Genomic DNA, 12,230 nt, shown 5'->3' with positions numbered 1-12,230 from the left:
TGTTGCTATTAATACTCACTTAGTGTGCCGTGCATAATTTGTTGCTTTAAAAGTTTAATTAACCTTTAGACAAACAAGATTCGAAAACATTATTAAATGTGCTTATGCTTTTCCGCGGCCGAAACCGGAGAGCATTAATGTTAAAGCAAGTAATTCAAACGCATCCGAGTATCGTACATAGTGGTTTTAATTAAAATAGATGAATTGATACTGTTGAGCCACCAGCACGCCTCGATGCAGCACATTAAGGGACGGTTAAATAATTACGCACAGCGCTCCGAGTTAATGTCTACTCGCACGGACTTAATTTTCGGTGCGGTCGAAGGCTCACCCACACAGCGACTTACATCCCAACGACTGTGTTCGCGGTCAGTGCGTCGAGCTGTCCATAAAGCTGCCCCCGGGTCGAGCTTTATGAATCACCCCGCCGTTCCCGGACGGGGCGAAGGTTCCGCTTCCGGGTGGGGGGAGGTTTTCATCGGACTTACCCTGATGCACCCACCGGTCACTAATTGCACACATAATAGGATGGTTGGTCGAGGGTAGCCGGATAGCCTAGGATATCACCACTTCGCCTATATGCTCGGTGTTATCGAGTGGTAGGTCCGGGGAGGATCAATTTGTAAATCCACCCCTAGCAGGGCTCAAGAAGGAGGGGAAGGGTGGTGTGGTGGTGGGGACGATGGACGTGCTTGCGTGCAACAAACGGCACCATGTGATTAGATGATCCGGCAGGATTACAAGTCGGCTTTGGGACGTTCACCGTCGGTGAAGCCTATGCCGAACGGCTTACCTGGAAGAACGGGATCAGCGCGATGACCAGCCAGAGCAGGACGTTGGCGAGGCTGGCGGTGAATATGTTAATCGGGCAGGCCGTCATATCGCGGAACAGGTGCGCCACGCTCGCGACGGTGTAGCTCAGGTTCAGCACCGTGAGGCTCGCGACCGGCAGCGAGATTCTCGTGTTCAGATGGTGCAGCAGCTTACGGAACTCGCAGATCTCCTGTTACGCAACCGCAGCAGTCACCGGAAGGGGGCGATTTTTCACCGTCATCGGCGGGCACATGACGCAGCATAAAAGCATAGAAGAAGAAAAGGGAAAAGGCAGAAAAAAATATTACAGTGGAAAGAGTTGACCTAATCTGGGCGGGAGTTGGTTGCGTGGGTTTAAACAACGGAACGTGGGTAACAACCGGAGCTGTTTAGATTGCGTCCCCGGGTGTGGAAGGTTGGTAGCAGGTGCCATGGTTACGGTTTGGGCTGTGAAGTGCGGAAAAGACTGGGGATTATGCGGCTTTGCAAATACGTAAGCTGCTCTGCTCTACTCTACTGCTTTGCAAGGCACTCGCGAGAAGTGAGGTTTTTTGCGTCTGGCTTTTCATTTGTTTCTTGTTAGAAATGTTTAATATGATGGATGTGGATGAAAACAAAGGAAAATACTATTTAAAAATATATTTGTATAAAAATGATAATGATCGGAAAATGTGTTAAATAAATATATTTTTAGATATTTGGTTTAAGGTGAATCCTGGGTATGTCTTGCTACTTTTCAACTCAATAATTCAGTGATTCTACAATTCTTCAAATAAGTTCCTATACTTGAATGTTTTCTATGAAATTAGTGTCAAAAGGAGTTTTATCTTGATTTGACTGACAAATGATTTTATAACCTTTTTTTAAGTTATGGAAACGGACCAAATAGACAAAACTTCAAATCGCGAGAGTTCGGTGTACAGGAAATGTCTCACAACATCAAACAAGTTTGTTCCGCGATAAAGCCTTAAGTTGCAACATATAATCAAATGTTTTTGTTTCAATTTAAATGATAACATTGTCAATTTTTTTCTGAATTCAAACGAAATTCTACTGTTCATTTTGCTGTCAAATTAAATTTATCAACGTTTTCCGTTTTTTAGTGAAAAATCGTTAAAATTTGTCTATTTGCCTTTGGAAATGAAAACAAAACTAAACTGTACAGAAACCTTATCCAGTACATTTTAGAAAACCCAAATTTTCTCAATCACTTACATGTAAGCAAATTAATTGTCAATCTCTTCATTTAACATTCATTACGCCTACGACTAACTACGCAAATTGATAAATTTTGTATGTTTTAACATCTGTCTATTCATAATAGACCGTAGAAAATTAAAACTCTAGTATATTAAAACCGTATCTAAAATATTTGAGTAAAATTTTAATTTTCATAAATGCTTAAACAAATTGCAAATCAGAGCAAACAAGATACTAAAAATGTTAAACCTTCACTGGAGGACCCCTACAAATCATGTTCTGGAGCTTGCTGGAGTGGAACGAATAAACATACAGTTGACCAATACAAATATATCAACCAGAGCTAAATGTCTCTTATCAATACATGAATTGATTCGTAACTTAGTTTCGTAAGTAAATAAAATAGGTTAAGATTAATATAAGTAGCAATAAATTAGTATATAAAGTGTTTCAAGCTTTCAAGCAACAACCAGTTCTTTACATAATCTTTAATCATCTCTTCAAGAGATGTAAGTAAATGCTTAGTAGCTGCTATTCTGTTAAGGAAAATCTCTACACATTTAAATATTTTCTTAATATTAATAAAGCTTCAATTTTCTTTTAAAAAAACAACCCCGGGATACCAATAATCTTGGGTAAACTTGACCGATTTTTTTGTATTTAAAGCTTTATAAGTTTGGTACACGAAATTAATACAGTAAAGAGAGTTTATAGGATTTAAGTCTTGTCGACACCTTAGATTTTTGTATACAGAATAGATCTCTTTTTCTCCCTAAATTTCAGACTTGTCGTAAAACGAATTCCAAACAAGTTATCCAAATATATCCCTACTTAAATTACAAGCCTCGAGTGTTGGGAAAGTGTAATTGAAAATCTTCGCAATTTCCATAACCGATCACTACTGGTGGCCATGTTCCATTTGCGAAGCGTACGAATCGAAGCTCGAATGAGCGCATGGGTATCTCTTTACCGAACCATAAATCATCGGAATCGGCCCGTAAAATGCGTGCGGGAACAAATGTTCCACTTCCTGATCTCAACCCCCCGGCTCCCCGTTTCGGAGCCACCCGAAGGTGACACGGGTCTGCGGGATTATGGAAGCATGTTTTGGGGTGATTTTTCTGGCGACGAGCTGCTCGCGAATGCCAGCATCACGCCAGTGGCCGGCCCGCGGGGTGGCCGTGATTCCCGGGACCCTCCCTGAATATTTATGATTGTACCGGATTTCGGAACCGACGCTCGCCGGTCACCGAAGAATGAAGGCTCGCTGGTGGAATGCGAAAATTGGCCTCATCGGCCGGCCGCGATTTGTGCGTTCGTGTGGGCGATCAATTTATTCCTTGGGCCGCACATTTCCCGTCGGGTAGGGCAGGGACGCCGGCTGGAAAAACGGAACGTGGTGAGCACCTTTTCTCCACCGAACCCGGGATGAATTTGTCGCGTCGGTGTTGTTGTCGACGTGTTGTGGGCGGATTTCTTCCGGAAAGATATTTTCCAGCCACTCCCCAACGGGCCAAATAAGCAATCAGCGAAGGATGGGAGCTATTTCCATCCTCCGCGGAGGGGTGGGGAAGAGGGGAAGAAAATGCAAGCACATGATCTGTTGATTTATTTATTCGATAGATTATGATAGTGATTATGCGGAAAATATCTATAATTGAATGGGCGAATTAGCGCATCGGTCGACCCTCGTTTCGATCGTTTACGCACCATCGCAATGGCGCAAATGGATGGACGAAATTGTGCGTCCGCATTTTCCACGGCCCGGCTCGGAATTTTCCGCCCAACCGACCCCAGCGTCCAACGGTTTGAAATTATTCCCGCTAGTAATGCATGCACCCCGGGATCGTGGGGGTGAAAAATGGTGCCGAGTGGTGAGGTAGGGGACACTGTGGACGGTGGGAAAAACAGTAACAAAAGCCGTCGTTAATTACTTGCCCTACCGCCCGACGGATTTCGACGACCAGCGCCAACTTCGTAATCCACAAAGAGCCCCGTTTACCACCCGTGGATCGCGCCCGGTAATGAGCAAGTTTCACATGGAAAGTTCGATAAATTTCCACCCACCCCGCTCGGCCACGGGCCCTTTGGCACCCGGGTTTCCTCGTGGCGTGGCGTTGAGAGGCATACTTTTCCGAAAACAAGCATTTAATTGAATTCCTGCAGGTCGGGGGGATATTTATGCCCGATTATCGCCGGGGCATCGCGATCCGGCCGTTGATTGCTTCCCGGGGATGCAATACCACAAATCATACGCGCGCTGCGGTCGCAGGATTGGCGGTTTTCCGGCCGCCCCGATGGGTTGGCCCGGAAAAGTGTGCCCGCGAAGACGGCTCAGGAGTGCGAGTGTCAGCAGAAGTCGTACAAACAGTCGTGCGGGTTCGTTTCGGAGGAAAATTATTTAATTGTTATGATATCGGAAAATAATTTTTCATGCGGTTCCCGTTGCGTAACGATTCAATTAAAAAAGTATAAATCAAGATCACGAACTTTATCTGAATAACGTTACTTACTGGATCTTTTTTTTTTGCAAAGGGGTTGCATACATTAAAAATCCAAGAATTAATATGCCATTAAGTTATTTACGGCCACTAAAACGACACTTTATTCCTAATCATTTGCGTCTAAAGTGCGGTTTCATTTTGAAAAGTCATATTCCTCTAGATTTCGTACTATCCGTTGCGGATATCTAAACCAGGGATCGGCACACGTTTTCCAAAAAGGGCCAGATGCTTTAATGTTTTTAAATTAATACTAAACCTTTTTGAATAGAGTATCAACTTTATAAATAGTAAAATTACATTCAAAGTGGTATAAGCTAAATTATTTGAAACGTTTCCGTTAAACTTTTTTAAATATTTTCATCCTTATTTTCGTTGAATTTTGGTTTATTTTACTGTTAATCATTTTTCTTAAATTGTACTTGAAATTGATCCTGCACACACATTATTTTAAAATATCTTTGTTTTAATGGAGCTCTTGCTGTAGTAACTAAAGTAACTGCGCTTTTATAAGTTTTCAATATTGCGAGGCTTATTTTGTTTTGTGATGGAATTGAAAATTCTTCTTCTTCTTCTTCTTGGCGTAACGACCTCTTGGTCATGCCTGCCCGTTAAGGGCTTACGAGACTTGTTTCCCTGTTGTACGTGGATAGTCAGTCCTCTCGTACAGGAGAGGGTCCGGTCTCGGATGGGATTCGAACCCACGCCGTCGAGGTGGTGAGCCCCGGCGCTCATGGGCCGATTTTCTAACCGGCGCTACCGCTCGGCTGTCGCAGACCCCCCCCGCAGAATTGAAAATTATATTCCTTGAATATAGCTATTTTGGATGCAAAGTAAACGAGTTATTGGTATTATATATATACCAATACGATAGAACAAGTCTAACAAAAAGTATACGAGAAAGTCACTTGGTATTGAATGGTAATATACTGATTTGTTCAACATTTTTAATCTTTGTTTTGGGAAAAAACAAACCTGACATCGAGACCAAATCCAATGTATATATGTATTTTTTGTATGAAGCACTAAAATGTTATTACGGTTAAAATCGAACTTTGCCGACCCCCGATCTAAACCATAGTAGCTTTTGAATTCGCCTGGGAAAATGGCGCCTGACGTGTGCCGTAATGGAGGTTACTTTGCTTTTATTGCTCTCATCAATCAACTACTAATTTATGTTCTCCATCGTATTCGATTCCCATATGACGGTACATGTTTCGTTTTCAAACGTGAACTTAGGAAAGAAAATTGATTTTCGATTAACAGAAGGTCCTTGATTTATAGCAAACCGATATAGCAATCGGCCAGTTAACAGCTCGTTCCTGGAATTGGAAACGGGTTGGCGATTCTTCCGATCGTGCCAATTATTTACGTTATACTGTTACGACTCGCTTGTGGTCGTTTGATGTTGGCATTTCATCTTTTAAATTTCCCGCAAACCGTATTGTCGTGTGAAAATCGAATTTAGTGTTCCGATAAGGGATCGTGGTTTGGAGCGCAAAGCAAGTTTATATCCATTTTCGATCAAGGCATAATTTATGTGCGGTGGACACTTTACTCCGTTCATCCATTCCGATGTTTTATTTCCCCGGCTCTATGTGCGTAGATTCTTTTGTCCGCTGGGAATATCTAATGAACACTTGAACAGCAGCTCGTGGCGGCGGAAAAGTTCCTTGTCTGTCGAACTTTCATCACGTCTTGCACTTTATCTGCGGTGTCTTTTGACCTAGATTTTGTTTGTTTGGTTTTTTGTTCGATTCTTTTATGATGGAGAAAACACCGTTGGAATAGTCTTCTCGGACATTCTTGCATTGCTCGAGTAAACAAAATTCAAAATGATGCTGATAAATTATTCATCCATTATTTCCTTTATCAATTTCGTCCCGTCCGTGCGTCACTTAGTGGACGGTTCAATATCGAACTAGCTGTTTGTTGGCTGATGGCACTCTTTCTTTATGTTTTGTCAATTGGTTTTATTCTCCAATCGATAAGCTTATCTTCTGAAGAGCGCCTTCGCTAGGAAAATTGATTTTCAGTGTGAAAATGTGTGTATTTATAAGCAGAGCAGATGAAATTCTCGTTCTTAAGTAAGACAAAGTGTGTTATTTAAGCTAATGACTCCAATTGATTGTAGTAAAATGTTGAATGATTATTTTATAATTCGTGTTTTACGCTCCAAGTACAAAAATCAAAACAAAAAACATTTTCACAACCTCCCGAGGACTTCCTTAACGTACAAAGAATGAATTAAGGTTGATTTCGCTTGTGAAAAAGTTTGTCGAAGAAATATAAATCGCTCCACACTCCGGGGAACGGTATTGTTTCATCTTGTCGCCCATTAATTGGAATGTATCGATGTTCGTTATCTTCCCCGGGCCCGGTGGAAAGCCATCTTCTCCAATCGAAAACTCAAGCCACAACAAGCTTTTCGCCGATCCACCTAAATGATGTAGAACATGTTGCGATAAATCTTGCCAATTTATGTAAGATGGAGCGAACAAATATAAATATAAAAGAACCCGAGTGCGGGTGCATCTACCCCATTACATTCCCATTCCTCTCTTGTTCCCCGAACGAATCGTTTTCCTGAGCTGGAAGTTTTACGAGCCAAACGGTTTCTTTATCTGCCCGGTGGCTTCACAAAACCCATACGACTGTATTTATGGTCCGGGAGGGGCATTGCATGCATTCGATACTTGTCGATTGCAATTTCATCTCAAATTGATAAAAAGGACCTGTTGGGAAAATGGAAAGAAAATAAACGTGCAGTCTGCAAAGCATGGACAACAAGTCGTTTGACTTTTTGTAACCGTGGGAGGATTGGGGCCTTGGAGAAACGAACGAAAGCAATGGGTTACAGATTTACATTTCTACATTGAACATAACAAAGGTTAAGTAACATGATGGCGTTGTGTTTAAGATTTGTACATTGTTTGGATCGGTAGATAAATGTAAATCTCGTAGCTGATTTATAACTTTTTACCTATTTTCAGTTACTTGAAAGTTGTTTGATGAATTTGAAATCTAATTTAAATATGTAATGCCATCGCTTTATAAAATAATAAACTTACCCTCATCCAGTTGAGCGGCTCGATTGTGTGTAGGAGCAGCTTCTCCTTCAGCGCCTGCAGGTAGCATCGCAGCATGTAGCACATCAGACCGTAGCTCACGATCACCACCATCTGCACGAGATCGTGAAAGAACAGCGCGACGATGAGCATCACTTTCAGCAACTCACCCGTCCCGGTCCACCTAGCCATTCCCGTCGTCCATTGGAACGAGCCGAACCGCTCGGCATACGCATTGGCCCCGTTTGTGCCGAGCAGGGCCACGTAGGTGGTGGAAGCCGCCAGCCAGCCGAGCCCGAGCCCAAAGTACAGCCAAAGTGTCAGCACCAGGCGACGCGGGTTGTTACTCAGGATGAAAACCTGCCGGGGAGAGAGCCCGAGAAAAACGGAGTGAAACAAAAATCACACGGTCCTGATCCGATCGTTTGTTTGTTTTTTCCTTTTTTGATGTAAATTTAATTCCACCACCGAAATCAGGGATCACGGCCTACAATCGATGACCGACTCGCCCTCGATGACATTGATTTCCCACTGGCCCTCGGGCGAAAATGGGAAGAAAGTATATGTAGCTGTCATCGTTAATCGAATTGATTGTTTTTTATCCCTTGGTGCAAGGTAGAGGGAAGGTATTTTGTTATTCGACCGAAATCGAAAACACGATGGCCGATTTCCCGGCGGATCTGGTAATGGGTTTGTGGGAAAATTGTAAAACATTACCGCGAACGAACGGGTGATTCCGTTGCGGGTCGGCAAAGTGCTTGATGAGCAAACGGGAAACCGGTGGAAAATTGGTTAAATGATGAATGATGCTAAATATTGAATGTTCGTTATAGCGTACGCTGGAAAATGTTTCATTTTCTTTTTTTCCACGAAGAGACCGTTTAAAGTGGCGAACATGTAACGTTAATTAATGCCAACGGGGCTTGAAAGGATCGCTGAAACCTGCTGGCTGCTGGCGTGGAATTTAAAACTGATATTAATTTTGTCGCGTACTCAAAGGAAAATGAAAAAACTTGAAAAAAAGAAAGCTTCTCGTTTTAATCCGGATGCATTGAAGGAAACCGCAAAGCAAGGAAAAGAAGCGATTTAAAACATCAAATTGGGGATTTAAAAAATGTAACATACCAGTTTTTGCTTGTACAGCACTACCTTTATAGAGTATGTTTTCTGTATTTGTAACAAATTTAATGGTTTCAATTCAAATTCAAACGAACTTTTTAATGCGATACTTTTAGATTTTCAAAACATATATATTTTTTACTTTTGTCACTGCTAGTTCTACAGTTAAAGCCCGTTTATCGCAATCTAATATAAGTTATATACACAAATTGTATTCGTATAAATATTCTACAGCTACATCAATAAATTGTTTAAACCTCTCTTGTGCTTTATGTTATAAATTTATGGGTAAAACAAATTCCCCAGTATTCGAAGCAGTGTTCTAGACTGTAAAAGGTGGTGTTATAGGTTGTAAAAGTAAATACGTTACTTCGTTTTTCAGTTTGTATCCTTCAATACTTTAAGGAGATAAATGAAACATTCCTTGACAAACAAATATATTTCACTCAACAATGTGATCATCGGTTGCGCGAAAGACATCATTCTGTGTGAAACATAATTCCAAGCGTGTAACTAAATTTATCTCTTTTTCCGTTAGTTCGCAGCGCTTTTCTACCCAATTTACACGTTTCATTCCAGCCGAATGTCAGCGGTGTGATGGATAGAAAAAGGTGTGTTAGGCGGATAAACAAAGATTCACGAACGTTTACGTTTGGTGGGTTTGGAAAATTGTTTACCATTGCAGAGCCGCAAAGTAAACTTCGGAAGAAGAAAAAAAGCACCCTGCATAATGATCGTGTCGTTGTTGCACATCGTGGTTGCGGTGTACGTGTTTTATTCCCCATTCTTTATTGTGACGCCGGTGGTGTAATGTTTTTTTCCCCCACTTTCCAAACCGCACACGTTCGTGCATGTTTGTCGAGCATGGGACAACATGGGGGAGATTGATTTGTTCGCTCGTTCGCGCATCGATCAAAGGAGGATATTTATGGGTGATGGGAAACGCGATGAATGTTTCACGTTCACTAAATCCCACCGACACGGTGTTCGGAATAAATCGGAGTTGACAGCGATCTATAATTTGACGCACTTTACCATCCGAGTAGGCCCGCAAGGGAAATGGTGTCGGGGAGAAGAAAACATATGATCTTTTACTTGAGGTAAGACTTCTTACAACCGATTTACCCTGTTTTGCGACATATTTCACGGAAATGATTATATAGTGCAAAGGGCTCTAATGAGCCCAGAAAAAAAGATGCAAAGAAAAACGAATCCTGTGCATCCGGCACAAGTGACTGGATGGGTGTAAATGAAAGTAACGAAAGAAGCTACGGCCCCGGAAACATACCCGCTCGACAAGACTCTGCAGCTGCTCGTTATCGGCGAACCGGTAGATGAAGACCGCCATAATGTATCCGCTCAGGTGGAGCAGGGCCGGGACGAGGTAGATGAAGATGGCTTCCCCGGAGGCGAGCAGCCCGTAGTGACCCGCAGTGTCGCCGGCCGAGGATGGGATCGTTCGCCCGGCGGCGAAGTCCGACATTCGACGCGACGGTACGGTCCAATTACCGAACGGTCGGACGGCTTCGGGCGACAAAGTTGTCGGAGTAGATTGATTCGCCTCAACGAAACCATGGTCACGTCTGCGGGAAGATGGATAGGAAAAATAAAACAACAGCACACGTGTGGAGAAGTGACTGGCGAGTCTGTTCTTTTTTCACTTAAAATAACATTGGTTGACCAAACTAATTTGTTGTACCTCATGAAAACGATATTTGCCATATAATAAGTCAATAGAAAAGTTAAATAAAACGAGAAACGTGAAGATTGAACTATGAACATAACAACATAAATTTGACGGTTTGGTGAAATTAAATTCGATAAGAATTATTTCAAACAAGTCGCTTCACCCATATGCATATTTTTTTCCACGAATGTTTCTAAATATCAGTTATATGTTTAACTCTTTTAATATTTTTCTAAAAAAAAGATGCAGTAAAACATATTTTTATTTTTTGTAGAATATTTGGTTCGACAATTATTGGAAATCCAAAACGAACTGATACCGAGAATTACTCCGATACACAGGTTTCATCACGAATATTTCGACGTATCAGTTTCGTATTTAAACCTTTTCATACTTCCGTTTTTTTTTTTCAACGAAAGTAGACAAAAATTGATACGTTAGAAAACTAGAAACATTTTGTTCAACAATTTGTTTGAAATCCCAAACGATCCAATACCAAGAATCAAGATAGAAACGTTTCGTTGGATTTATATTGGTTTAGATTTTCACTCTGTGCCATTTGTCATAACCAAAACGAGAAACTCGGTTAAATCGTTCCGTTTGCCGGCTTGTATGTTTTGCTCTCCACATTTGGAAATGAATATTTTTAAATCATAAACTGTTTCATTTTTTTTTTTGCTTTCCTGCGTCATTTTTCCATGCACGAAACGACATTCGTTTGTAAAATGAAACGAGAATGGTGGGCGCCCCGAGTGTGCTGATGACAGCCACGCTGGCGATGATGGGTTAAAGTTTTTCCACCACGTTACACACGTAACAATGATGAATTTCTTACTCCATCATCGCGTTTTATATGTTCATTGGTAGAGGAAAAACTGCAGCGTGGTTGAAACCGGACGACGTGCCAGATTTTACTGGGGAGAGGAAGTAAAATCGCACAAAAATCGCGTACACAAAACTAGGGATAATTCTCGCGAGCAACGTATTTGGGTTGAGGCCAAGTTACGAAATCGGAAACGGATTGTGCAACGAAAAAAAAAACACGCTAAAAACACCACAAACCTGAGCTGGAACCACAAATAACAACGAGCGAACTGGTAGTGAATAAATAAAACCCATTAAATGGGTGCGTTTATATAGCAATTAATAAGAGTTCAATATTGTGCAACCGTATTCCAGCGAACAGTCAATGTTTGACGCATGATAAACCATAACTGATGGTTAATTACGAGTTTGAAATGAGCATTTTGAAGCAGTTTTTTACATTTGATTTAAAATAATTGAACTGGTTTTTTGTGCTGGTTTTAACATATCATAGCTACGACCGATAAACGTCGAAACCATATGTTTAATTGCGTGTTTCGATACATCTGGTTTACGAATGATATGACCAATGGTATGATAAATGTTCGACCACCTTGAAACGGTTTATTAATGAGTGTTAAATGGAGCTACCGGTAATGAATAGTTGTGTTTTAATACAGATAGTCATGGTTGACCCGTATGTCAAATGTTACGAAATGAAATAATGGTCAGTTACACTACACTTTAATTATTGTATGCTTAGGACATAATTACAATTTGTCAGTTTGTAAACAAGCCAATATGATTCATTTAAAAATATTTTGATTATAATCTGTGTAGTATTTATAATGAGCTGTGTTATTATTTGTAAAGCTCATCGTTCTGGCGTTGGAAAACAGTTCACAAGGGCGTACGGTTCACTTCACCCTTCAGATTTATGCGACTTAATTGCAATAATCATTTTCTAAATTGTATTACACTCCATCAATCGCCACCTTTTCTTTCACTCTAGCTGTAATTTTTGCGCTGCAAAATGAA

The 12,230-nt window shown here is 41.2% G+C and overlaps 1 protein-coding gene across 1 annotated transcript in view; it reads right to left on the bottom strand.

The window, feature by feature from the left end:
- Window positions 1-12,230, bottom strand: part of LOC131285455 (uncharacterized) — a 38,056-nt gene that overhangs the window by 5,403 nt on the left and 20,423 nt on the right. Inside the window, exons 5-7 of the mRNA XM_058314311.1 lie at window positions 9,990-10,284; window positions 7,586-7,942; window positions 794-1,003 (exon numbers count right to left, since the gene is read on the bottom strand). Coding sequence (XP_058170294.1) covers window positions 794-1,003; window positions 7,586-7,942; window positions 9,990-10,284 — 862 coding nt within the window. The remainder of the gene's footprint in view (window positions 1-793; window positions 1,004-7,585; window positions 7,943-9,989; window positions 10,285-12,230) is intronic.

Source organism: Anopheles ziemanni, chromosome 3 (assembly GCF_943734765.1).
Source record: "Anopheles ziemanni chromosome 3, idAnoZiCoDA_A2_x.2, whole genome shotgun sequence".
NCBI lineage: Eukaryota > Metazoa > Arthropoda > Insecta > Diptera > Culicidae > Anopheles > Anopheles ziemanni.
This window is presented reverse-complemented; position numbering and strand designations above follow the sequence as displayed.